Genomic DNA, 27,789 nt, shown 5'->3' on the forward strand with positions numbered 1-27,789 from the left:
ATGATTAAAACAGGAATCCCGACTTGTCATCAGGAAGCAGCCCAGGCTCTGAAATGACTGCTAAGCTTCCCTCCCTCCCCAGGCAGCCCTGAACGCCCTCGATAACGCAGACAGGGGTGCTCTGCTCCACTGAGAAATCTTTGATCTATTAGCTTATCAGTGGGAACAGCTTCCCTTTGCTACGTGCCTCGAATGTTTCCACAAAAACGCGACCAGATTTCCTCAGAACCTTCCACGTGCCTCTGTGAATCTAACAAGGGTCCCAGGAGAGGAATGCTACATAATACGGGCTGAATAGTGAGGAACTGGGGGCTGGTCAGCTCGACATCCAGGCTGGAGGTGGAGCAGGGGGTGTGGCCCAGCTCTGAGCATCAGTTCCACATATGGCAAGGAGCAAACCCACAGACGGGCAGATCAGCAGCAAAGCTGGGCGGAGCCTGCCTTCTCTCCTCTTCTACCTGGACATACAGCTGGACTACATTTCCCAGACTCCCCTGCTGCCAGGTGTAGCCATGTGACAGAGTTCTGACCAATGGTGTGTGAGCAGAGATGAGGGGCTTCCCTTCCAGGCCTGGACCTGAGGCTCCTGGCTCTGTCCCCACTGCTGGCTGAATGGAGAGGATTCAGAGGGCCAGAGGAGGACAGAGCTGCAAGACACGAGAGGGGCCTGGGTCACTGACCCTGATGACCTACTCTGAATAATGACATGAGCTTTTTTGAGTTTTTTTACTTTTTTTTTTTTTTTAATTGAAATAGAGTTGATTTACAATGTTGTGTTAGTTTCTGGTATTCAACAAAGTGATTCGGATATATAGAGAGATATAGATATACCCACATATATATATTCTTTGTCGTATTCTTTCCCATTATGTTTTATTACAGGATATTGAATACAGTTTCCTGTGCTCTACAGTAGGACCTTGTTGTTTCTCTATTTTATATGCAGTACTGTGTACTGCTAATCCCAAACTCCTAATTTATCCCTCCCCTATCCCCTTTCCCCTTTGGTAACCATAAGTTTGTTGTGTATGTCTGTGAGTCTGTTTCTGTTTCACAGATAAGTTCATTTTTGTCATCTTGTAGATTCCACATATCAGTGGTATCATATGGTATTTGTCTTTCTCTTTCTGACTTACTTCACTTAGTAGGATAATCTCTAGGTCTATCCATGTTGATGCAAATGGTATTATTTCATTCTTTTTTATGGCTGAGTGATATTCCATTGTACATATAGAGACATGAGCTTTTTAATGCAGAAAGTAAATATTTTTCTGAGATTTTGAAATTTCATAGTGTATCTCTACCAGCAGCTAGCATATTTTACATTTGCTGATACAATGCTCTGAGGCAATATTTGGTGGGTTGGTCAGGACTTTATCTGTGGCAAATAACAGAAAACCCAACTCAGAGAGGCTTGAGCAGAGTAGATGGAATTTACGAGCTCCTGTAACTGTGAAGTGAGAGACATGTGGGGTTCAGGCACAGCTTGATCAGGGATCCATAAACAGCACCAGGGACGCATGTCTCTCCCAGCGCAGCCCCTCTACACTGGCTCCGGTTCGGCCAAGCTCACCTCTGTGGGGACGGAAGCGCCTGGCCAAGCCCGGCGGGGGTCATCACCCCAGAGTCCTTGTCTCTGGAGGGGTCACATGTGCAGGGGGACATGAGCTCTATTTGTCCAGGCTGAGGCATACTGACCTTTCAGCTCAATCAGAGTCATGAGTGGAGAAAGGGCACCTGCACGCCAACAGGGAGGCTGTCATTGGAGAAACCTGGGGGCACTCTTGGCTGGTTCCAGGAAAGACCGTGGTGCCTGAGCCAGCGCATGCAGGCACAGGGGAGGGTCGTGGGGCAGAGCAGATGTTGGACACGAGCATAGCACACCCACCCGCTTCCCTTAGGGACCTCCCTCCGTCCCACCAAACGGCTCCAGGGGCGGCCTCCACTTCCACACACAGTCCACGCAGATTGACCCAACCCAGCCCAAGTCCTGCCCTTGGAGGGTTTTATTCCACAGGGGAAACAGAGTGAGGCTTTAGACCCTGAGGGCGCTGGGACTGGGGCTGTTAGCCCGTCCTTCCTGGGAGGGAGGCCCCAGTGTGATGGAGCTGAGCTGAAAGCCCCAAGACTCGAGACTCAGGCACGGGAGAGCCAAGCCCTGCCATCTGCCCCTGCCTTGCATCCCCGAGACTGCCTGCAACACATCCCTCCTTTGCCAAAGTTAGTTCAAGTCGATTTTCTATCACCCAAAGCCAAAGGAACCTGAAAACACAGACTTCTTCTACAGACGGAGTTCTTTCTCCTCTATTGTGTGTGATGAAACTTTAGATTTACCTGAAGTCCTTTCAGTTAGTCTGGTGACCTGAAGCGACACCTACACATGCTCGCGGATGGACCCCTTCATGCCGTTTGGGTCCAGACCCATCCCCAAGGATTCCGGAAGCCTGGTCTGGCGATGCTACCGACGGTCCTCAGACCCCTCCCACCACCCCCCTCAATGCCTTGAATCTGCCACCAGTAAAAATAACAATGGGAACAACCCTCCACGTGCACCATGGACATTTCATCATCTTAAATATTCTCAGTCTTATATAAAGTAGCTTTAGAACACACAGCTGGTTCCATCCGTCTGTAATGTACAATGACCACGTGATCTCCCCACGTGTTTAAAAGCAGACGGAGACCCCACGCTCTAGTGTCGACCGAAAAGATTCACAGCCTAAAAGCTCAGAGTATGTTTTATTGAGCAGACAAAGCTGAGGACTCAAGCCCCCGAGACAGAACTCTCAAATATTTCTGAGACTGCTCCGAAGAGGCGAGGTGGGGGGGGCCAGGATACAGAGGAGTTTTTGCAACAAAGACCAGGTAGATGGAACATCAAAAGATTACTGTTGATTAAAGAAAACCAGATACCTCAGGTTAAGGGATTTAGTGCTTTTCTACATACAGGAAGATGCGAGAGTCTGGGCTCACTGAAGTCATCCCTTTGATGTGCACCTCAGCTCTCTGGGGCCGGTGTCCTGTGTCTTCCCATCCTGAGTCCCCTCAGGGTGCACTGTCAGGGGTGGGGGGTGGCTGCAGCAGGTGACCGCTAGATGGGGGCATCCTCTTTCTAGCCTGAGTTCCCTCAGGGCTCACACTCGGGCGGTAAAGTGATGGCTTGATGGCAGCAACATCCTTTGTTTACTGTTATGGCAGGCAGTATCTTTCATCTACCCCACCCTTTGGGTGCCCTGGAGCCACCAGAACTCCGAGGACTCTGGACCCATCTCAGCTGTGGTCACAGGAAAACCAGATGGGCTGGAAGAAGTTAGTGGGTCTACGGTCTCCACCAACAGAGCGGCCCCTGGACAGATGGAATTTTGGAAACTTGGTCTGTCCCTGACGGTCATTCATGAGTCTGCCTGGTGGGAATCCAGCCGGGAGCCCTCTGTGGCCCACCTGCTCTCAATCTCACGTCCTCCATAGGAAGAACCGCCCTGTCCCAAGCACCCATATTTCACTTCTGCCCCCAGGAGACAGAAATACTGGTGGTTGGACTTGAGCCTCATGGTACTTCCCTGCTCTCGCTGGACTCTTGGGGAGACATTTGGAGAAGAGGAAGAAGAGAAGCAGGAGTTTCCCAGCCACTGCAGAGAGTGGTTCAGGCGGCTTCTGTTCAGTGGGGAACGGTCCAGCTTCCGAGGGAGCCACTTCCACCAATTCAGCCCTGCCATCTGGAACATTCTGTCTCGGATCCGCTGGTGTTTACTTTCTGAAACTTTGCATTCCTGGGGCCTGAGATTGGGAGCAACTGTGTGTGGAAAATATGTGCTTCCTTTCATATGTTCCAGTGACACATAACAGCTTGCTTTCAGCCCTTTAAAATACAAACCAAAAAAGAAGGAAAGAGAGAAACAAGAGCCTTTGCCAAACACTCTCCCCGCAGAGGAGAAACCCTGCGGATTCTAGAACAGAGGGTGCTCTGAGAGGTGGGGCACCGCCAGCTGCGTGGCTTTGAGTGCCCGGTTGGTGCAGAGGAAGGTACCAGGTGAGGGCCCCGTAAAGAGCCAATTGTGAGGGGTGAGCGCGGCACAGGCCTGCAGGAGCCACGCCGGGGGCCCCACGCAGCAGCCCGGGTGGAGCCCAAGCTTCTCAGAGATATCAGGCTGCGGTGGGGGGTGGGAGGTTGCAGGGTCACGGGGAGAGTGTGGAGCCTCAGCTCCAGGCTGACCCTCTGGCCCACATGCCAGCCAGACTCTTGCTGGTAAGAGGTGGAAACCCAACTTGAACTCACTTAATTGGAAGCAGCATGTGTTACCCCATGAAGTCTAACTCGGGGAAGAGTGGAGGGAAGCTCTTGGGCAACAGAGACCAGAGCTTTGGGGCCGGGGTTCTCTGGTTTCCTTTGCCAACTGTCTCCGCCCCCCGGCTTCCTCCATGCCAAGCCCCCAGACCCACACTCCATACGGCCGGGCTCTGCAGCAAAGTCTGAGAGCTGTTCATTCTCCAAATGTCTCCTCTCAGCCACCAACCTGGTAACAGAACCCAGATAAAGACTACATTTCCCAGCCTCCCTTGCAGCAAGGTATGGCCACATGACACATTCTGGCCAATCAGCTGTGATGACGGTGCTGCTGGGCTCACCCAGGGAGATGTCCAGCACCCTGTCCTCCCTTCCCAGGTGGGAGACACACCTGGCGGAGAGCCATCCTTAGCACAACACGGGCAGAGACAGAGCAGACACATCTAACGAAGGAAGGAGAATGTGCTGGGAGACATGCCCGGCCCTTACAGATCTTGGGCAAGTCAGGGCCGGCCTGAGAAATGGCCTACTGGACACAGGCAAGCCAGACAACAGTCATCGCAGCACCGGTCACCCCCCAGGTGTGTGACAGCCCAGAGCTCAGGGCTCCCAAGGGCTTGGCGTGGAACACGGGTCCCACCCAGCTGTCGCCTCAGCCTGAGCCCTGTCCAGCTGCTAGTGGACAAAACTTCTCTCCGGACCAAACCTTCTCTTGCTGGGGTGCCCTCTCTGGGGCCCTGCTTCTCACTGGGTGAGGATGTGGGTCCATGAGAGCCTGTCAAGTTCTATCTCCCTCCTCTCAGGTAACCCAGTGACCCGCTTCATGAGAAGGCACCTGCGTTTGTTTAGCAGGTGCCGAGGGAGCCGTGGGTGGCTGGGTGTTCACGCAGGTAGTTCCCCCAGGTGTGGCCATCGGGTGAGGAGGCTTCCCAGGCTCACACCTCCACTTCCCTCCCCACCAGCAGAATCGCTCAAGTCCAGCGGTTCCTGCTGTCACATCTTCCGGAGAGCCACCCCTGTGGATGGAGAAGCAGTAGTGCTTCTGCGAGCCCAGTGTTCCTAAGAACTTAGCTTGAGGGTCAGCTGAGTGTGTCTCCCATGCTCCGGCCTCCCCCGCCCCTCTGTCCTCCCAGGACCTCTGCTTGGTGTGTTTGCTTCTCTGCTGCCATAGTCCCAGTAGAGCCCCTATTGCTTTGGGGATAATGCTCAAGTCCTTGCCGTTGTCCCCAAGGCCCCGGGGATCCAGGCCTGCTGCCCCCACCTCACCTCTCGTCTCTTCTCCCTTCTCACTGTGTTCTAACCACCTGGTCCTCATGTGATTCCTTGGATGTGCCAGGCCCTCTCCTGCCTCAGGGCCTTTGCACGTGCTGTTCCCTCTGCCTCATCTGTTTCCCTTCCATCAACTTAGCTGCTGCTCAGCTTTCCAATCTTAGCCTCCCTCCCAGAATGTCAGGATCTCCTGCTTTTCTCTTTGTAGTCCCATATGCTTTCTTTCAGAGCACTTACCAAAGTTTATAGAAATGTAATCACGTGGTGATTTGATTAGTGTCTGTCTCTCCTGCTAGACTGGAAGGCCCCCTGAAAACCAAAATATCCATCCCCACCCACCACTGTATCTTCTGAATACAAGTGTTTGTTGAATGGATGAATGAATGATAAAAAGGCAGACACAGGCCACACAGACATACATGACACAGACAGGCTCTCTGTGGTTCCCTCCATAGGGGCTGGTCCCCAAACAAGGGATTCACACCCAAATCAGGAAATTGTGAGAGTGGGCATGTTACCCTTCCTGAAGCTTCTGTCTGTGGTCTTGACACTGCACTGGATATATGATCATTTTTAATTCAACCCAAATTGTCCACATGGGAGAGCCAGGAAGCTTGGCTTCAAGGAAGGATTCGTTAGACAGATGTATCCTTTTACGCTACCTAGGACAAAGCAGTTTAATTGTTTCCATTATCTTTGAGCTTTTATTATCCTGGTTATTGATCTTCCCTTTTAATGGAGCCCATAATTAAGCAACTAGGAGGCTGTGCCTGGTCTTAATGAATACGCTGCCAGGCACAGCTCAGCCAAGGAGCCCCCGTGGCCATGAAGCAGAATCACCATCTCCTCCCACCATCTCCTGACCTCTTTCTGTTCCTTGGCTCGCACAAAGGGCAAAGGAGGAGGGGGGAGCCCAAGGGCTTTCCTGGGGACTCTGTCATCAGTAGTATAAGTGGGAGCCCCCAGCAGACACGCAGGAGGGCCTGGTCCCACGCAACGGGGCCAAAGCATAGGGAAGGAGAAGAGACGGGCAGAGATGTCGGGGCGCTCTTGCATCTGACACGCGGAGTCAGGAAGCCCCGTTTCCAGACACAAGTAACAGCGATGACTGCCTATCAGCCTAGGGCACAGAAAATTACACATCTTGCCTTTGTTTCCAGCTAACCATCAGTCACACACCTGACTCACTCCTTGTGTAATAGACACCTGGGTTTTGCCCGCTCAGAATCCAGTGCCCCTCCTGTGGGGGGGTGCCAGCAGCACAGCTTCCCTTGGGGGAGTCCCCTGCAGCTCTCGGTACCCAAGCTGTGGGTGAGGTTGACCTCATTATCTGCTTCCAGGATCGGGTCCTGGCCAATCAGCACATTCCACCCCCGGCCCAGGGACTGGCTCAGGAAAGAAGGCATGACCCAGTCAGGCAAGGTCAGACGCAGCCCTAGGATCCTTGCTGCAGCTGTTGAGAGAGGGCGAGCGCAGGAGAGAGAGAGAAAGAGAGAGAGAGACCTCCAGGGGCCACCTCACGGCGAGAGCCTGCCTGAAGATGAAGCCCGCCCAAGAGAGGACAGCGCTGGGAGCTGGGGACAGGAGACTCCTGACAACACGGATTCAGCGCCTGGGTAAAGCTGTGCCTGAAACCCTGTCTGTCCTTAAATCTTCAGTTACACGAGCCCTTTGGGGCTGGCTCCAGGTTGAACTGAGTTTCTGTCAGTTAGGATTGACATATGATCCACTGCGGTCACAGTAAGTCCAGTGCACCTCCCTGGAGGCTTCCCCCACCACCTGAAACCACAGTGATGGGGGTGTCAGTTCACAGGAACAAGCCCTGTTTCCAAGTGCTGGGCAGGCAGAGACGTGAGTGGGAAATGCATGCCTAGTGCCACCAGATGGCGCTGTTGGTCGCCGGTCCTGCACAGTCCCATGGACACTGTGGGCCGCTGGTTCAGACCCGCAGAGGCTCTGACGGGGCCTCGCCTGGGCTCTGTATTGTGGCTCAGCCAGTTGGCCCCAAACCGGGGCGCCATGCCATTTTGGAAGGAAGCTAAGGAGGTTCCCACTCTGGCCAGCCAGTGTGCTGGAAGGAGCCCTGTCCCCTGTCATCCAAGCTCCAGGTCCCCTCCCCCCATACTCCCCACGTGAGGCCTCCTTGAGGCTTTGGAATCCCTTACTCGAGGTTGCATCTGTTGCTGCATAACTAACAAATCACTTAATGGCATAAAACAGCAGCAACCATCTATTTTGTTCACAAACATGCATTTGGGTATAGATTGGTAGGGAGGGGTCATCTCTGTCCCACGAGGCACCAGCTGGGGTGGCGTGGCGCGGACTGGGGGGCCCGTGAGCTGGTGCCGGCTGTTGGCTGGGCTCACCAGGAGCCTCAGTTTGCCCCCATGTGGCCTCTCTGTGGGCCGTTTGGGCTTCCTCACAGCATTGAGGTCAGGTTCCAAGACCAGACACCTCCGAGAGAAGCATCACCTTTATGACCTGACCCCAGAAGTCACGTGACATCACTTCTACCCAGGGAGGGGACAGGGACCCCACCTCTCGATGGGAGCATGGAAAATGGAGTGTTGTTTGTGTCCCCCAGAAAAATACAATGGAGTCCTACCCCAGTACGTCAGCTGTGACCTGATTTGGAAGTAGGGTCTTTGCAGATGATCTAGTTAAGATGAAGGTGGGCCTTAATACAACATGACTTCGGTACACTTCTAATAAGTGTCCTTATTAGACGGGACTAGGACACGGGGAGAACCATGGCAGGACACGGGGAGAAGACGGTCGTCTACACGCCAAGGGGAGAGGCCTCAGGAGGAACCAGCCCTGCACACACCTGGATGTCAGGCTGCCAGCCTCCAGAACCGAGAGAGACGGTAAGTGGCTGTTGTTGAAACCGCTCAGTCTGTGGTGCTTTGTTAGAGCAGCCACGGAGACTGACACAAGGAGATACTGTTGCAGCCATCTTCGGAAAACACATCCCACCAGAGGATAACCTAGAGTCTCAAAGAAAGTGGGCGGAAGCAAACCAACATATACAAGGCATGGCCCTCCCCCGCCAGCGGGGCAGGGTCTGGGGGCGGGGGAGGGGGGGCGCGTATCTTTGGCCGGTGGGGAAGCGGCGACAAAAGCACAATGAAGCCACCCGTGTCCGACCCCTGACGGGCTCGCCTGCGCGTTTGTCCGGCAAGATGCGTTTGCTTTCACGTGCTTTCTCTACACCTTCTCATTCAAGCTTCTCAAAACGGGTTACCTTGGCAAATTGCCAAAAAGATTCCAAGTCTGGAAAATGGGCCCATCGGTGCACGTTCTCCCCGAACAGCCCTCCACTCCCACGCACGCCCCTCCTTCGAGACCCTGGCTCCGTGCCTCTGTTACCACTTCCCTGGAGGCGGTGCCGTCCTGCGCCCCCTGCACCTCGGGAGCCCGCGTACTTACATTCCCATCACAAGAGAGGCCCCCCCCCAAGTGAGTCCTTCCCAGCCCCACGAGGGGCTGCTCCAAGGTAATGGTTCTGTCCACCTGCAAAGGGAGGAACTCCTACTGCAAACAGGAGGTGCCGCTCCAGCAGGTGTCCACGGGATGTGCAGATGAAGGCAGCCCCTGGGATGGGGAGAGCAGGATGCTCGGCCAGATCCGGGGGGCAGGTCCGGCAGTGCCACAGAGTCCAGACCTGGGGCACCCCCAGAAGGTCCCGCAGGATGGAGCCGAGAAGTGCTGCCCCACCCCCTCCTCCACCCAGCACAGTACCTGCACACGCCCCCGCCCAGCCTCCCAGCTTCTTCGGGAGTCCCGGACCTTCCTGCAGGAAGAGACAGTGCATCTGTCTAAGTCGCAACTGCAAATTGCAAGGCAAAAACGCGATTACTTCCCTCCTCAGATTATGGGTAATTACGCCTGGACTAAAGTGTAATAATTACGGACAAAGCGCTGTTGATGCAACTGTCAGGTACGATGTTTACTCAGCAAACCCTGCCCTGCCTTGGAGAATGAATAGGCAAGTTGGAGCAGCAGAAAAGAATAATAAATGCACATCTGCAATATTTCTGTGCTCTGCCTCTGCAGGAGAAATAACAGGCTGTGACATCTGTCTATTCAGAAGGGCTGGTTCCCTCTGACTGGAGACTGCTTCCTGACAGGTGGGATGGGGTCCCCCACCCCCCAGCAGCACTGGAGGTCGAAGAGGCGCCAGGAGGGGGCCGCCTGGGTCCAGCGCTTCAGGGCCCATTGCAGGCTCGGGGCACCTCCCCACACCCCTGCATGGCCCACTCCCACCCCCACCGGGAGTCTCGCTCCTTTGGTTCTGCACAGGGCAGTGGCTCCAAATTCAGGCTCAGATCAGCCAGACTGAAATCTAATCCTGGGTAGCCAGGTGGCCCTGGGCTAATATAGTTCACATCTCAGTGCCTCCGTTTCCTCTTCTGTAAAATGGGTGCAATGATACAACCTTCCTCGTGGGGTTTTATGAAGATTAAATAAACACAGAGTTAGCATTGGTCCAGGCAGGGCGGTGGAACTCTTCTGTATGACACTGTGATGGCAGAGACATGACACCATGCATTTGTCAAAACCCATAGAAGGTACCGTACAGGGTGAATCCTTGTTGGACTGCAGACTTTAGTTAAGAATGACGTATTTGTTCATCAGTTGTAACCGCTGTACCCACTAATGTAAGACGTTCGTAAGAGGAGATATTGGGGCAGAGTGTCTATGTGGGAACTCTCTGTACTTTCTCCTCAATTTTCTGTAAACATAAAGCTGCGCTAAAAATAAAGTCTATTAACTTCTTTTAAGGAACCAAAAAATGTCAATTTTCATTTATTCACTACAGTTCCTCTCACAGCAGTCTGCTGACTTCAGGCCTCATGCCCCCTCTTTCGATGGGTTGCTTGGTTCCACGGTCTGTTCCACTCTGATATGGGTTCTCCCCAAAGTGTGAGCAGCAGCAGCAGCCAACTGTCTACCTAGATCCAGTCTCCCCCTCCTAATAGGACCCTAATTTGGTTTGGGTGGCAGTGCGACAGCTTTAGAAAACTACATTTCCCAGATGCCCTTATAGTGAGGCATGGCCATGTCACAGAGTCTGGCCCAATGAGTAGAGATCTCCTGGGGATTTCTGGGAAAGCTTTTTTCTGACTTAGGTGTGGCTCCTTTTCCTCCTTCCAGTTTTGAATGTAGATGTAATGCTTGGAGGGCAGCAGCCATTTTGTAGCTGTGAGGTAAAAAAAGACACACACTAAGGGTGGTAGAGAAGGAAGTGAGTCTGAGTTCTCACTGACATCCTCAAGCAGTTGTTCGAGCCCTACACTGTTTTTGTGTCCCTGTTTGCTTAATCAAGTTTCTGTTAGGTGCAGCTGAACATAATCCCAAATGCCATGTGCTGCCTTTGAGACTAGCCCTCTCAGGTCTACACACTGTGACACACGGGTAGGTGACCCTGCACCCATGCCTGGGTCTCAGCATCCCAGCCCCTGACCAGTGGCCATATCAGTGCCAAGGAACCCTGATGACACAGGCTTTCAATCAGATAATGAGAAGGGCCAAGTAATCAGGACTCAACAGAAGAGAAAGACAGGCTTCCTCTGGTGGGAGATCTCTGGAGAGCGGGGCCACAGAGGAGTACTGAGCTGGCCCTGGATTGGCCTCAGCCAGCACGGGAAGGGAGGGAGCTACTCATTCCAGCTTGACCAGAAATTCCCTCGCTCAGCCTGGGGCGAAAAGGGAACAGAGCTGAAGAGCCGGGCCACTACCTCCAGTCATCGGAGAAGGCACAAGGCAGAGCTGGGGAGGGGGTGTGCGTCTGAGAGCAGCACGGATGCTGGCAGCCCGGGCAGCACAGGACGCACCCTTGTCTCGGGCGGTGCGGTGAAAAGGGAGAGGCTGCCGTGGGCACCAGCAGATGGGCCTCAGCCCCTCTTCCTCTTAATCTGCGTAATTCAAACAAAAGGAGCTTTCACACTTTCTCTGAACATTGGTGCATCTCAGCCTCCCCTGCTGGGCCCAGAAGCCCCAAAGCATCACAGGTTCTCAGCACAGCCTTCTCACTTCCTTTCTCAGATGAAACCTCTTATTTCAGAGCAGCTCACTGGGGGTGGGATGGGGGCCTTGAACTTGAGGCTTGGAGGCCAGTTCTGCAAAGATGACTTCAAGAAACTGTGACCGCCTTTGAAGGGGGCTCAGAAGTGGGGGGGGGTGGCCTCCCACGTCCTTCCTGCAGCAGCCAGGTCACCCAAGGTGATTCGTCAGTGGCTGCAGAACGCTCCTTCCTCGCCGTGGGCTGGTCTGGCCTGGCCTCCCACCAGCTGCGAGGAGAGGCTGTCCACAGCAGCGGTACACGCCCCCGGGCGGCACAGATGTGGGTAGAAGCACCGGCCTCTGTGGGCTGGCAGGCCAAGAGCAGGGGCTCAGGGAGATGGAGTCTCACCGATGGCTCAGCACGAGACCCTCCGGGCAGTGAGCCTCTTCCCTGACGTTCAGTTCCTCATATTTAAATGGTATAGGTAACAGCAGGGCTTTTCTTTTTTTTTTTTTTTTAACTTTAAAAAAATTTTTTATCGGAGTAGAGTTGATTTACAACGTTGTGGGTCCCTGTAAATGGCAGTCACCCCAACTGAAAGTGGCTTAAATCAGAGAAGGGCATGTAGTGGCATGAACTTCAGGCACATCTTGATCCAGGCGCCCCACCAGTGTCCTGGAGACCAAGTCTGTCTCCTGACTCTGATTCCACCGCACTGGCTCCATTTCCATCCCAGCTCTCCCCTCCTGGGGACAAGATGCCACCAGCAGAGTGTCCAAGCACTTGAGACCAAGGAAGCCTCTTTCCCACCACGGAGACAGAGCGCTGGGCGCACCTGGTTGGCTCAGCCCGGGTCGCATGGCTTTCCCCGAACCAGCTGGACGGTCAGAGGAAGCTGACACTCTGATTGGCCAGGCCCGATCACAGGCTCACCTGTGGGCTGACAGGTGATGTCGCCTGAAACACCAGGCTGGAAGAGGGACAGAGGCGGTCCTCACAGGAAACACAGGGTGCGGTTAGCAGCGGGGGAAATGCTGGGCTTTGGTCTCCTCCTCCCTGACCCTTTGTGACTCGATGGGCACGACGCCCTCACCTTGGAGACCACACCCGGCAGCATCGCAAGGCATTATGGGCACAAATGCCTGCCCAGTGAGTGAAGCTGGTCCCGCAGCCCCCTGCAGGCTGCCAATCCCGGATGCCTGCGCGGTGCCCGCAGGGGAGGGAAAGGCAGGATCACGGGCCGTTAAACCTCAGCAGCTCTTGAAAGCGTTGGGCTCGAGGGCCAGAAACCCGGATGTGCCGGGCAGGTAAAGGAAGCTCTGGGGAGCAGGCGTCTACGGCCCTGGAGTGTGCCTGCATGCAGCAGGTGCTCAATACACAGCTGTTGGGTGAATGAGGCAGTGAAGAGGAAGAGGCCAGAGGAGGGAACGCCAGCACAGGGATTGCAAACGTCCGCTGTGCCCGGTCTGGTGGCAGGGCTGTGTGGAGTGGTGCGGACTGTGGCCTGACGGAGGGCACGTGCCCCACAGAAGGCAGTAGCCGCCACCTAGTGGCAGCCAGTTCTCACCGTAACCCCACCTGGCCAGCATGCAGGCTTGGAAAGAAAACCAGAAGCCCTGGTTTTTATGAAAAATTTCAGGAGTTTTAAATACTTTTTAACACACTATAGAGACAGAAAAAAGAAAAACATATCCAGTGACCCAGATTGGAGCCGTGATAGACATTTTGTAACCGCTGATCTGGTCCAACCTGTTTTCCAGGCAAATAAAGTGAGAGCTGGACTAGCCCTCTTCTAAGCCAACACAGACAGAGGCCGAGGGGCCCCGCCGTCCTCTGGGGGAGAGGCCAGAGCGCCGCCGGCCCCAGCCTGGGCTTCCATTCCAAAACTTTGACACCCAGGAGCAGTTCTGACTGAAAAAGGAACATACAAATGAACCTCCGGCGGTCCCAGGAAAGCGTCCAGCGCGGCGTGAAATCCCCCCGAAGGCGCCTTCTTCCGCTGTGGGCAGCCAAAGCATCGCCCGTAAGGAAGGAATTCTCATCTTATTCGAGCCATTCCCGGCAGTGGAGAAGGATGGAGATCTCACCAACGCCTCTGCTGAGGCCAGCGTCCCCTTGGTAGAAAAGTGGACGAGGTAATATGCTTTCACGATAATAAGCCTTCATTCTGGACCGAGTGTACAGATTCGACGCGAGATGCTCCCTGTCCCTGGAACCACCTGAACGGAAAACCAACTGAAAAGCCCCTGAAGAACGAGGGATTAATTATCTCTTATCCAAGGGACTGTAAAAGCAGGCTGGTTGCAGGCGGGTCCATCTGTGGCTCAATGAAGATTTCTCCTCGTGATTTCAAGGCCACCTCCAAGTTCCAGGCAGCCCATCTTCATGTGTCAGCATCTGAAATCCTCCGGGAGCCAGTCTTTGCCTTGTGTCCTTTATAAGAGGGCAGACGATTTCCCAGCAGCTCCTGGCCGACTTTCCCAGAGTCCCATTGGCAGGGTGGCCTGCCGGTTCCCTTCGGGGCTCTCCAATTCCGGTGTGGCCAATCGAATTGCAGGATTGGCTGCATCCGATGGAGACCAGGCTGGGGAGGCACCACCTCCCCTGAGTGCATTGCTGCTGCCTGAAGCCTCAGCAAAATCAGGGCTTCCTTAGCTGGGGGGAAGGTTGCCTGGCAACCAACAGTGTCAGCCCCCTTTTCACCAACCGTTGTCAGCTTGGCTGGACGCTGCCTCAAAGGTGCGAGGCCAGGCCCGGGGCAGCCCAGTGGCCCAAGGCGGCCACTCCCAACAAAGCCTTCCCGGGCACCCGGGGCCCAAGCCCATCCAGCTTGGCACCATTACTACTCTACTCACTTCTTCTGTCCCAAAGAGCAGAACCTGCACAAGATCCCAAGGTGGGTCCCTGGGGGTGGCTTCCATCTTCCCTGATGCCAACATACCCACCTCTGCAGCCAAGAAGAGCGAACGGTCTTGCCACTCTTTCCAAAAATAATCTGACCATATATGCGAGGGTTTATTTCTGGGCTCTCTGCTCTGTTCCACTGGTCTATACATCTGTCTCTATGGCACACCACTTGGATTACTGTAGCTTTGTAATATGTTTTGAAATCAGGAAGTGTGAGACCTCCAGCTTTGTTTCTCTTTTTCAAGATTTTTCACTTTGGCTAGTTAGTGTCCCTTGAGATTCCATACGGGAAGGGCAGCTGGCCACCCCAGAAGCTGGGAGGCTCAGCAAAGACCCTCCCCTAGAGCACAGCCCTGCAGGCACCTCGATGTCAGGCCTCCAGCCTCCAGAACCGCGGGAGAATAAATGTGTTATGTGGAGCCCCCTCTGTGGGGCTGTGTTACAGCGGCCCAGGACGCCCACACAGGTGGCACAATTATGCTGCACAAGGATGCTCGCCACAGGGGGCGCTCTTTCTAGCAGGGTAGATCGCATGATTGTCCCCAGAGAGTAGCGGGCCCTCTGAGAGGACTTATGCGTCTCTGTCCCTTGATGGCAGGCTCCGGCATGGTCTCACCTGGGGCCATGAGGTGTGAACGGAAGCTTCCGGAGCCCTTGAGCGGCAGAGGCCACTCCCCTCTGCCGTGCTGGCAGCAACGGCCCAGTCAGGCCTTTGCTGCTCAGCGCGCCGGGCCCAGAGATGAGTGTGAAATGGCCCTTTTTTGTTGTAACCGCTGATCTCGGGGGCAGCTCCCCGAAGGGGCACCTTACCTAAGCAGACTCAGCGCTAACACCACCGGGGAGAGGAGAGTCGAGCAGCGAGAGGTTGGCCAAATCAGCAGGACCCATCTACAACAAAGGAATATTCTTTGATCTTTAAAACCTGGTTATAGGGACTTCCCTGGCGGTCCAGTGGTTAAGACCTCGCCTTCCAATGCAGGGGGCGTGGGTTTGATCCCTAGTCAGGGGAACTAAGATCCCACATGCCACACGCTGTGCCCCAAAAATAAAAATTAAAAAAAAACAACCCACAAAACCTTGTTATAAGAATATGATATTCAGGATATATTGCATTTTTAAGGGAGTATGTCACGTGGAATTCGGACTGGATTTTGTAAACTCTTGAGCACAGTTTGACCGCTCTGAAATGCAGATGGGATCTCCACTGGGTTATAGCCTTACGGGCAACACTTAGTCTCTTATTCACACTTCTATTCCTTTTACAGACTATCCACAATAAACCTAAGCTTATTGTAACGTGATCAGGGGAAAGGACGCTTTACTTCGATGTGCGTTAAAACACCAAGAATGATCAAAATCCCGGACAGAGTCGAGGAGGGTGAGCGAGGATGAGAGCGTCCTGCAGGGAGCTCTCAGCCGGGGGTCACCGCGGCCAGGCAGGGTGCGGGTTCTGTCTGGCAGGTGGACCTCAGGCTCAGCCCTCGCGGGGCACCAGACCCCAGCTGGGGCTGGAGAGCATGAGGAGGGGGTGGACGGAAGGAGGGAGGGTGTCGGGGTAACAGGCAACGCTCCTGCTGCCCCCTCCCCCCACAACGTGGCGCCTGGGCCCCACGGAAAGCCTGTTTCTCCCCAGAGCCACGGCTGCTATGGACTTGCACCCTCTCCTCCTTTCTCCCCGTCCCCCCCTTCCTCCCCACCTCCCCATGGCAGACGGGCCCCAGCGGGAGGAAACGGTGGGCGCTGCGGCGTGGAAACAAACCCACAGACGTGCTTCCCCAAACCGGAAGAACGCAGGAGGCGCCCGCCTTGACCCCACGCAGCCTCTACATGAGACCAGAGACCAGGCACCCGGGCCGGAAAGGACAGCAAAGGAAGCTCTCGAAGCCCCGCAGTGAACCTCAAGCTCTCGGCAGTTTTGCACAAGAAATCATTTGCACGTTGTGTCTGTGTCGGGGTGGCCACGGCCCCACAGCCCGACGGCCCCCGGGGGGGACCCCGCCCTCTGGTTTGGGAAAGCCAGCTGCCGCCCAAGTTAATTGCTTTATAATGGATGCGTGAGAACAATCGGCCGTTCGGGCAACTGTTCTCTGTCCTCACGTTGAGAGTTGATTACATTTTTATCGCTAAATTAAATTCCTTCTCTTGCCTGTCTCGTTACGTGAAATCTCTTTAGATCTTAATAGACTGCAGCTTCTCCCGGCAGCTCGGGCCACTGATAAGCGTGTGCGCGCTCTCGGGGCCCCGGAGCCAGCAGGCGGACGGGGGTGGGGGAGGAGAAGGGGGGGGGAGGCCGGCGCCCCTCGGAGACGGGAAGGCGCAGGGGCTCCGAGCTCCCACACCCGGGCGGTTCTTGCTTCTCAGGAAAGCTGCAGACGGGCGACGCGCCTGGGCCGAGCAGGAACAGCTGCTGGGGGCGCCGGGCCACCCTCCGGCCGGACTCCCGCCTTGCACGCCGCTTCCCGAAGGCTGCCCTCCGCCGGCCCAGCCAGGCAGACCCCGCCGCCCGCGCTCAGGGCTCCTCCCTCTGACGCGCGGAGCCCAGGGCCGGCGGCGGCACGGAAGCTTACACATCCCCCCTCCCCAGGGTGGCTGGGGAGGGCGTCTCAGGAGCTCGCTGCTGCTGCAGCCGTCGGTGGCGAAGCGGAACCCCCTGCGGAGATTTGCCGCGTTTCCCTGACAAGTGACAAGGCGGGGCTGCGAAGCGACTTGGCAGTGTTTCAACGCACTACACTGACCCCCAGTTTGGTATGGCCTTTCTCAAGCTGTGTCAACGTCAGGGAAACCACGGGGACACAGAGGGCCGCAGGGCCACCTCCAAGTAAGATCCTGGAGAAGGCCCAGTCCCGCCCACGGGGCGACTTGCCCAGACTCGCAGGGAGACCAACAGGAGGTGTCGCTTCCCCAGCCTAGCCCACACTGCCAGGCTTTGGTTAGAGGTGCCCGGGGGAAGCCCCTACAACGCACGCACGCACGCTCTCTGGTGTCTGCCCAGGGCTACGTGCATGGCTCGGACCCTCAGCTGTGTTGTCTGGGGAAGATGGAGGAGTCATGACTCTCCCTCTCAACGGGTTGCTGACGGCCCTCCAGGCGGCACCACTCAAGCGCCAGGACCTGCGTTCTCACTGCCCCTAGAAACCACTGCTAGGTTCAAAAGACGAGAATGCAATTTTCCTGGGAGAGTTCAAACCTGCAGTGGCACGGAGTGCCCACTGCCATCGACCTCCGGAGAACACGTACGAACACGTACGAGACAACGCCCTTCAGACCTCAAGCTACAGGCACTGAGCCTGCTCTCCAGGGACCCACACAGAGCACAGCTGGCTGGCTGGGCTGGGGACACAGATCGGAGATCGGGATGCAGGATTTGCAAGGTCTCCCCTTAAGTCTGGCTGGAAACGAAGACGTGAGCGCATGGGAGGGGACACCCCACGGGGCTGGGCAGGAAGAGAGCAACCAGGGAGCTGAAGCTGACAAATCCAGTCACTGACCACACACCACCACGACGTCCAGCGTCTAATCACAAATTAGTAGACGTGCAAAGAAGCAGGAGCACATACCCCGCAACCTGGAGAAAAACCAGTGAATAAGCAGCTTGTCCCCGGGGAGCACTGGCGCCGCAGGTGCCCCAGGCCCTGGCGGTGGGCAGCTACTTTGGGGTCTGAGCAGAGTCAGTGAAGCTCAGAGAGTCGCACAGTCGTGCTGACGTCAGTAACGCCAGAGATGGGATTACTGTCCCCCAGGAATTTGGAATTCCAGCACCAGTGGTCATCTTCCTGCAGCAGGAGCTCTGGCCTCAGGACACCAGTCACTGAAAATTCAGCTGAACTAATGGAAAATGACCAGCGTGCCAGTCTGAAAATAAATGAGGGCCAATTTCTTTCTGAGATGTTTCTTGAGAAGTGGAATATTTCCTGCCATATCAGTAAACGAAGGGTGTCATGGTCATCAGTGAGCGCAGCCCTCCAACGTGAGCCCGGGAGCCCTGAGCAAACTCAGAAAGGAAACCGGCCCCAGACGGCGGAGGTGCACATCAAAGGGATGACTTCAGTAAGCCCAGCCTGTTGCATCTTCCCAGACATAGAAAAGCACTGAATTCCTGAACTTGGGATATCTGGTTTTCTTTAATTTACAGTAATCCTTTCATGTTCCGACTACCTGCCCTCTGTTGCAAAACTTCTGTATAACCTGGGCTCCCCCCTCACCTCCTCGGAGCAGTTCTCTCAGGGTTACTTGAGATGCTGCCTCCAGGGCCTGAAGTCCTAAAAATTCCCACCGAGTAAAACATAGCTCTCCGCTCTTAGGTTGTGAATATTTTTTAAGTTAACATTTCCTAGGCTTCGTTTTCCCCAAGGGTTCCTCCTTCCCGTGTGACAGCTGCACACTGTGTGTCAGAATAGAGCAAAGAGGCTGAGCTTTGCGCAGCGTGAGTGGGTCCAGGAGTGTGGTGGGGTGCCGTTTGCATCTCTGGGGCCCCTGTCCCTATGGGTGTGGGTAGGAAACAGACAGTCTCGAGACAAACACAAGCTGTAAGTTGTTTTGTTACTCAGAGGTGGCTATTGGCAGAAACACCAAACCCCAAGTCTCCGGGTTGAACAATAAAAGTTGACATCTTGCTCATGTAAAGCCCTACATAGATGTTCCCAGTTAGGTGGTGTATTGGTTTTCTGGGGTGACCATAAAAGGTACCACATTCTGGGGGACCTAAAACAGCAGGAATGCAACCTCTCACAGTCTGGAGGTCAGAAGTCTGAGGTCTAGGTGCCGGCAGGGCTAATGTTGTGGACTGAACTGTGTCCCCCAAAATTCACAGGTTGAAGTTCTAACCCCCAGCACCTCAAGATGTGATGGTACTTGGAAATTGGGTCTTTACAGAGGTAATCAAGATAAATGAGGTCATATCAGTGGGCCCTAATCCAATGTGACTGGTGTCCTTATAAAACGACAAGATCAGGATGCAGATACACAGAACAACCGTATGAGGACGCAGGGAGGAAACGGCTGTCTACACGCCAAGGAGAGAAGCCTCAGAGGGAATCAGCCCTGTGACACCTCGATCTTGGACTTCTAGCCTCCAGGACGAGAGACCGTCTAAATGTCTGTTGTTTAGGCCACCCCGTCTGTGGTGTGCGTTATGCAGCCCCAGGACACCAACAGGGGCCTCAGGGACGCCGGGTGTTTCCAGTTTGTGACACTGCCATCATCACTGTGTAGCCCGGGGTGGCGTTAGTCGGGACTCACTCAGCACCTCTGGTGCACGTTATCGTGGGGCCCTGAGCACAGCAGCTTCAACCAGGAAGACGAGGAAACGGAGCATGCTCTTCTGCAGGTAGAGATGAGAGCTACCTTTGACAAATATATACTTTTTCCTTTCCTTCTCTCTGGGGTTTCTACTCTGTAGGTTTATTTTAGCCTCTTTTTCCAACAAAGTAGGTCAGGGGGAGAAAAGCGGTTCTTATGTGAGAGCCTCAGTGCCAGCAAACATAAGGGACAACTCGGGCAGCGCTGGTCCCCAGCGGCACGGCCTGCGTGCGGGTGGGGACGGCCTCAGTGCTGGACACAGGCCCCCCCGGAAGTTCCGGCCCCTGCTCTCCTGCCCAGCATCAGTCACAAGCCTACCCGCTGAGCCACGTGCGGGGACAGCGGCCACCAAACTAAGGGAGGTCTACAGGACGAGACAGATTGACCAATAATCTCATCAATGACTTCATGCCGAATTGAAAGACGTCCTTGGAGGGAGTCTAGGTTTGGGGGCGCAGAGCTTTGTGGGGGAGCTGATGTTTGAGCTGGGATTTGAGGGGCAAGTGAGGTTGGCTCCAAGACGGGGTTGGGATGGATGGAACATTCCAGGCAGGGGAGGCGCGTGCAAGGCGGTGGCAGTGAGCCGGGGACCAGGAAGGGGCGGGGTGGGGGGTGGAGAGAGGCCAGGAATCAGAGCCAACCTCTTCAAAATGTGGGCTGTGAAGGGCCGGAGAAATGGCCCTGCTCCACATGGACACTGAGAGAGGATGGCTGAGGGTGAGGCAGCTGGACACAGCCAGTTCCGGGGGGCGTGAGTGGGGGTACGGATGGGGCAGCAGAAAGGAGGGAAACTTGGGGGATAAAGGCCCTGACAAGGCAGTGGGGCTGTGATCCAGGACCAGGGATGGTGGCTGCTGACAGGAGTTACTCCTTCCATTGTAACAGGAGAGAATGTGGAATTTCCTGCTGCCATCCCCCTCCTTCCTCCTTGCAAATAGAGCTCCAATTTTGTCCAGGAGAGCAAATGCCCAGCTCCATGGAATAAATCATAGTTTATTTAAGCATTATGCAATCGTTAAAACAAGAATCCATTTCCCATTGATGGACATGCACTATTTCAAAGTTCCTTTGCAACTAAGGGTTGCTAGTTATGTTCAACTGAAACTACAAGGAAATCTGCTGGAGGATTCTAGAAGAATATTTACCCTGACAGGGGAAACCTCCTTTTCTACTCAGCCCTCTTCTCCTGACTTAAATATCATTCCATGAGAATGTGACCTTTGGGGCTATGGCAGCCATTTTGTGTTCATGAGGCAAGCACACTGAGACTGAGGAAATGAAAACAGACATGGCAGAGTAACTGGGCTGCCTCACCAAACTTAGAATTGCTTAGACTTTAGACTGTGTGATAATATCAAAGTCTTCATTCAGTGGCATTTCAGGCATGAGGAGCAGCCTGCCCTGTGTAGAGGCAAATATGGGTGTATTTCCTGGAGAGAATTGAATACTAATCATAAAACCAAGTAAAAGTCAGTCTGCTTATTACCATTATGATGGTAAATGAAATACCTTCCCTTCCAGGACAGGTCACTCGCAACCCCATGCCCTGGTACACCACTAGTTTTATTGGTTACATCACAATTAGCTGGGTTTCTGTTTTGTGCGGCCGAACCCATTCTCACGGATACCTTTTCCATCTTAGTGCTTTAATGTTTTCAGTCAAGTGGGAGGGGTCACCTGCTGAGAGTGAGAGCAGGAATGGGGGAGTACAGCGAGGGTTTTGAGGAGAGAAGAGGTTTGAAATCGTCCCTGTGAGCTGGACTGAGGTCACTGCTCAGTGCCCAGAGCCCTTAAAGTTGGCAATCATGAGTTTAGGGCAGGTTGGGTCTACATTCCACAGGACTTTCTCTGGCAGCTCCAGGGTCCCTGGGGCAAAGAAAGTGATTAGCAGAAGTGCGGTAGTCCTGGTCCGTCGGTTCGTGAAGGTAGGGATGTGGGATGCTCCTCCCAGACCACCAAGGGGCATCTCACAGCATCCTCGGCAGTGGGAGCAGCCTTAGAGCGCTGACCGAGGTCACGGCCCAGCGCTAATCAGGAGTAAAGATCAGAGGGGCTGCGGGAGGACACAGCATGGGGGACAATACGTGGGGAGAGACACAGCCTCCCCCCAACCAGGGCAGTGAGGTCAGAGGCAGAGCTGGCCCACAATATGGTGAGGTCAGGGACAGAGCTGGCTCGTGACAGGGGGAGGTCAGGGGCAGAGCTAGCCCTCTTGTGCAGCAAGCCCCCTTCCAGCTGAACTCCCAGCCCTCAGACCCAGGAGTACCCTCCCACGTACGTGGGCAGCCTGCATACAGGACCAGGGCGATGGCAAAGCACTTTTCCCCAGAGGCGGCTTGGATTTATTGTGCAGGAGGTACTGATCGTAAGAAACACTTCTCCCTCTTGTGGAGTTCCTGAGGCACTTAGCCTGAAGAATGTGGGATTTTTATAAAACTCATTAAATTCTTACGCTTTACTTTCCTGGACTCCTGGGCCTTCACTCTATCTGGAGTTTTCTCAGGCTTTCTTTTCAGGAAAGCTAGTCCCTAGACCCACTCAACCTCAACCCCCACACCCAGGGGGCTGTGCGCCTCGCCCACCACGGTGTCCCCGCATCTCCTCGGCGGACAGAGGTGCCCACACGACCCGGCCTCCTCCCCCGAGGGAGGGGGTGAGCTCGGATCAAAGGCCTCTTCTTGTTCCATCCCAGGCCAGGACGCAGCGCCAGCTCCGCGAGCGCCCAGATACAGGACCAACCGCGCCCGCGTGGTGCGACCACGGTGCCGTCGGCAAACCTGCAAGGGCTTCTCGTGTGAACGTTCACACGGCCCCAGGGCTCCAGGTAAAAGGGGTCTGAGTCCACCACTCTGAAGGCCTGTGACCCCGAGCACGTACAGGTGGGGGAGCTGAGGCAGAGCAGGCCCTCGCGGCCCGGCGCAGAGCCACCTTCCTGGGCAGCGCGTCCCACCGCCGCAGGGCGCAGCGTGTCCACGGGGCATCCTCTGCCCCGCCCTGCGCGGCCGTGGGAGGTGGGCACAGCTTGCCCAGGCATCGCCCTTTCCTCCAGCCGCCCCCATTCCCCTCTGGGGCTCTCTTCTCCCCCGCGGCCCTCACCCCAGAGGCTGGTCACAGGACCCAGCTCGAAGCCGCCCGAGTCACGGGGATTGGTCGGCTAGCCGCATGACCCACTGGACCACCGTGGACTGGTTCACGGTGGCCGATGCCTCGGCTGGTCCAATGGGATTTTTTCAGGAAACGGGAGGATGGAGCCTCACGTCGGAGGAGGAAACCCGGCAGGTCCTGCAGCCATGCGGCGGCAGCCTGGGACAGCCTGGCTGCGGTGGAGCGGCCTCGAGGACGCGGAGCTGAGGGGTACTTTCAAGATATGTTGGAAAGTGCCAGGGCACCCTCTCCGCTACAGACGAGGTCTGGGGGGCTGGGCCTGTGGTCACATCCAGCAGACAGAGGGTGCAGAGGGGTTGCCGTCCGACTTCTGGCGGCCCCTGGGGGGACTGTGGCTTCAGGCCCTCTGCGCAGCACCAGGCCTGTGCGATCTCTCCGCAAGCTGCAGAGCCCGGCACAGGCCGTCTGAGCAGGAATGGGGCATCTTCCAGCTGCTGCCCACACAGGGCACGCTGTCCTCCAGGGGCTCTGAGATCCCTGCTCACAGACTTGCCTGACTCTGCCGAGGCCTGCTGAGCTGTCAGGAAAGGGAGAGGGGGGAGGGGCACGGGGGGGGGCCCAGGGGCCATCTGCCAGACCAGCCCGTCCCGTCCTGACGAGTCCTGCCTCTGCGTCCAGGGATGGGTAAGAGGAAGGGCACAGGATGAAGGCTGCTGGCCTCTCTTTCTGGAGAAGCCATTTCAGCAAGTTGAGGTGAAAGTAATTCCAAATAACCGCAGACTACAAACTGAGGAGAGGGGCTTCCCTGGTGGCGCAGTGGTTGAGAGTCCGCCTGCCGATGCAGGGGACACGGACTCGAGCCCTGGTCTGGAAAGATCCCACACGCCGCGGAGCAACTGGGCCCGTGAGCCACAACTACCGAGCCTGCGCGTCTGGAGCCTGTGCTCCGCAACGAGAGAGGCCGCGATAGTGAGAGACCCGCGCACCGCGATGAAGAGCGGCCCCCGCTCGCCACAACTAGAGAGAGCCCCCGCACGGAAACGAAGACCCAACACAGCCAAAAATAAATAAATAAATAAATAAGTTTAAAGACTGAGGAGGTCCGAGGTCCCCTTTTCAGCCCTGCCCCCTCCCATGTCCATAACCACCTCTCTTTGCATGCAGAGTCCCACACAGGAGCATCAACACTGCGATGTCTCCTGGCTGCAAACGCACCTCCGCTGAGAACAAAGGAGGACGTGGGGGAAACGCATGACAAATTGCTCTCCCCAAAGCCTGCGCCTGCAAGAGCATCAGCTCGCAGCCAGAGGACACTGCCAGGCACCTGCAGCGCCAGGATCTTCCTTTTGAGAAACTCTCCTGAACGCTGGCTCAGAAAGCTGGACTCACTGTTTCTCGATTCCCCGATTTTCCCCCTTTGGCATTTCAGAGTGAAATGCCTTATCCTAATAAATTCCCTTTTTGATGAAAGAATAAAGAAAGTGGCATCGATTGCAACGCTAAGGACGTACATTCAGAGCAGGGAAAATGCCAAGTGCTACAAAAGATGAGAATCCCAGTGAGTGCAAATGACTGCAGTCGCCCTTGACACGGTCTCTCTGGGATGACGGCAGGTTAGTGCAGACCGTCAGCCGGAGGCGTGAGCACAGCATCCTGGGCGCAGCGCACGGGGCGAAAGGGCGCTGCGGACGCTGTGCCCACTTGCGCATCTCTCCGGCGGGGCGTCAGCTGTCCTGCTCACCAAGGCCCAGATTTGGCCACAGGTAACAGAAACTCCGTTGACGGTGGCACTCCGCTCTCCCCGGGGTACTGTTATTTATCAAGTAATCTGGTTGGGTCACCACCTCATCTACTTCCAAGCTGCAGGATGGCAGGGACGGAGGGAGGGAACTGAACCACTGGCTTGGACTGAGTCGCCTGGCCACAGCTGGCTGTAAGGTGCCCGCTGACAGTCAGAGGGTTTGTGGCTGTGTAGGAAGTGAGGATGGAGCCTAGGGACCCTCCCACCACAGCCATCTCAGAAGACGAGGGTGATTCCTTATACACCGAGCTGAAGGCAAGCTGGGATCACGTCTTAGTCTGTTCGGGCGGCTGTCACAACATGCCACAGACTGAGTGGCCTATAAACTACCAGACATTCATTTCTCACGGTGCTGGAGGATGAAAGGTCAAACACACCTGCAGATTCAGGATCTGGTGAGAACCTGCTTCCTGATTCATAGCTGGCCATTTTCTCGCTGTGTCCTCACCTGGTGGAAGGGGCGAGGCAGCTCCCTGGGGCCTCTTTAATAAGGGCACTAACCCCATCTGTGAGAGCTGCACCCTCCTCACCTAGTCACCTCCCAAAGGCCCCTCCTCCTAACACCATCACATTAAGGGGTAAGCTGCAACATCATGCAGCCCACAGCAGACCAGACTCTGAAGGAAGGGATCTCTGTGCTGGAGCAGGCCCGAGCTTAAGGGTGGAAGGGTACTTGAGACCCTAGAGAGAGAACCTAGAAAGTTTAAGCCATCTCCTCTGCAAACCCACTGGACCAGACAGGTGAAGGTCCAGGCCCCGCAGCCTCGGACGTCCTCAGATGCCATTGGATGACAACCCTTCTGTGTCCTTTCTTTCCTTTTTAAAAACTTATTTATTTTATTTATTTATTTTTGGCTGCACTGGGTGTTCGCTGCTGTGCGCAGGCTTTCCTAGTTGCCGTGAGCGGGGGCTACTCTTCATTGCAGTGCATGGGCTTCTCATTGTGGTGGCTCCTCTTGTCGTGGAGCACGGGCTCTAGGCACGTGGGCTCAGTCATTGTGGCTCACGGGCTCTAGAGCACAGGCTTACTGGTTGTGGCCCACGGGCTTAGTTGCTCCGCAGCACGTGGGATCTTCCCGGACCAGGGCTCGAACCCGTATCCCCTGCATTGGCAGGTGGGTTCTTAACCACTATGCCACCTGGGAAGCCCCCTGTGTCCTTTCTTGCATCGACTTACATAGCTGAGAGACACCTACCTTCCCCCACCTCCCACTCCAAGAACAGTTGTTCAAGGTCAGTTAGCTCATTGTGCTTTACTGAATGGAAAACAGAGCGTTGAACACAAAGTGTTTCGTTTCCTGCCCTGTGACCAAGCTCCCCTCATGTGGCAGCAGAAACCCAAGCTCAGGTGCATCCAGGTGGGAGTGGCTCTGCTTACCTGTCACGTGGCTCTGCATTCCTCCTCCTGGTACCAGCTCCCTGGGTTCCAAGCCAATCTCATCCTGCCACTCTGGGGTGGCCACTTGATCCAGGCCAGGCTAATCAAAGTCACAGGCTTGCCTTGGGGATGGACAGGATCATGGTCTGCAGCCACTAGCGTCGCCCCAGACTGTTGCTGAAGCTGCGGGGAGCAAGGAGCTCCTTCTGCGGGGCTGAAACCTGCTGGGCCCAAGCGCACCACCACCTCACAGCTTGCTGGGAACGAAGCCACCCTAGAAGGAGAAAATCCACAGATGGAGAACAGCAGACCCGCATCATGTGAGGGCCTGGGCCAGTCCTGCCAAAGCCCGTGGGACTTCAGTTACCTACACAAATAAATTGACCCTTATCTCTTTTTTCTGAAACCACTCTGAGTTGTATTTCTGTCCCTTGTAATTTAAGGACACCTGGTGAATTTTAAAAGCTCTGTGACTTCAGGAACTTAATACGTGTGTGACAAGAGAGAGATCCTCCCGTATCTGGAGCGCATCCTGGGCCTGGAGAGCGCGGCCAGCACCTCACAATAGGTGCTCCAGGGTCTGAAACAGGGGAACTGCCCCTTTCGGCCCAGGGTAAGCGAGGGGAGTCACTCTGCACGAGGGGGAGGAAAGGGCCCATTTAAGCTGTTCATATTGTGAGCAGATCAAGAGCCAGGAGCCGGGAGCTCCCATGGGGCGAAGCTACTGACCTGGGCCCCAAAACTACCGCACAAAGCCCAGGTGGCTTATCGCATAGGGCTGTCCTCACCACAAGCGGCAGGAAGCTTCTCCTAAGCTGGTTTAAGTAGAACAAGGAGAGTCACTGGCTTGCACGGCTGCAAAGTCCTCAGGTGGCGTGGACGCAGGGTCTCGCACGGCCAGCAGGGAGGGCCGCCCAGCCTCCGTGCTGCCCACTCTGTGGGCTCCGATTTCAAGGCTCTCCCCGCGCGGCCAATTCCTCTCTCCAGCTCCGTCCAGCCAGCGTCCTGCTCTTGGACCCGGATCACTGTCTCCCGTCCATCAACACCCGCGCCCGGGACGATGAACAGACTCCGCGGGTCAGGGCTGGAGCCCGGCGACCAGCAGAGGTGCCCGCCGCACACTGGCCTGGGCGGGAGAGCTGGACAGATCCTACCCACGCGCCGAGACGCCTTGCGACGCCCTCCTCACCGGGCCCTGCTCCGCTCACGCCAGCGCCGCTGTCCGCAACTCAGGGCGCATGCGCCATCGGCGTCTCCGGTCTTGCGCGGCGCCTCCGTGCCCGTCCTCCCGCCCCACTGTCTGTCAGCCCGCCCCGCCCCCCGGCCCGGTCGTTCCGTCCGCAGGCCCCGGATCTCGGGACCGTGAGGGCTCAGGGAAGGCGCCGAGGAGGAGCCGGGACCACGTGGTGTTGGACGGGCCTCGTCCGGCCACGCCCTGGGGGGGGCGGGGCGAGGGCGCTTTCCAGAGGGGGGCGCCCTTCCTGGATACGAGCAAGACCAGCAGACGGCAGGGATGCGAGGCTTGAAGGGCTGGGGGACACCTCAGGCCCTCCCAACCACCAGGTACTAGAATTATCTCAGGACCTCCCTTCTGGTCACCCAGAGCACACACACACACACACACGCACACACACATGCACACATACCCCCACACACAAAAATACACACGTACACTCGTGCACACATAAACCCTATACACACACACACATGCACACATATCCCCTACACAAAACTACACA

At 55.7% G+C, this 27,789-nt stretch overlaps 1 protein-coding gene across 2 annotated transcripts in view; it reads right to left on the reverse strand.

The window, feature by feature from the left end:
- GALNT9 (polypeptide N-acetylgalactosaminyltransferase 9) overlaps window positions 1-27,445 on the reverse strand; it is a 121,366-nt gene extending 93,921 nt beyond the window's left edge. The window contains exons 1-2 of one of the 2 annotated variants that reach the window (XM_067015956.1): window positions 26,780-27,445; window positions 26,051-26,324 (exon numbers count right to left, since the gene is read on the reverse strand). In XM_067015956.1, coding sequence (XP_066872057.1) covers window positions 26,051-26,069 — 19 coding nt within the window. In that variant the 5' untranslated portion in view covers window positions 26,070-26,324; window positions 26,780-27,445. The remainder of the gene's footprint in view (window positions 1-26,050; window positions 26,325-26,779) is intronic. The other variant, XM_067015955.1, reaches the window with a different exon arrangement.
- Window positions 27,446-27,789: the final 344 nt, after the last annotated feature.

This window comes from Kogia breviceps, chromosome 15 (genome assembly GCF_026419965.1).
Source record: "Kogia breviceps isolate mKogBre1 chromosome 15, mKogBre1 haplotype 1, whole genome shotgun sequence".
NCBI classification, from domain to species: domain Eukaryota; kingdom Metazoa; phylum Chordata; class Mammalia; order Artiodactyla; family Physeteridae; genus Kogia; species Kogia breviceps.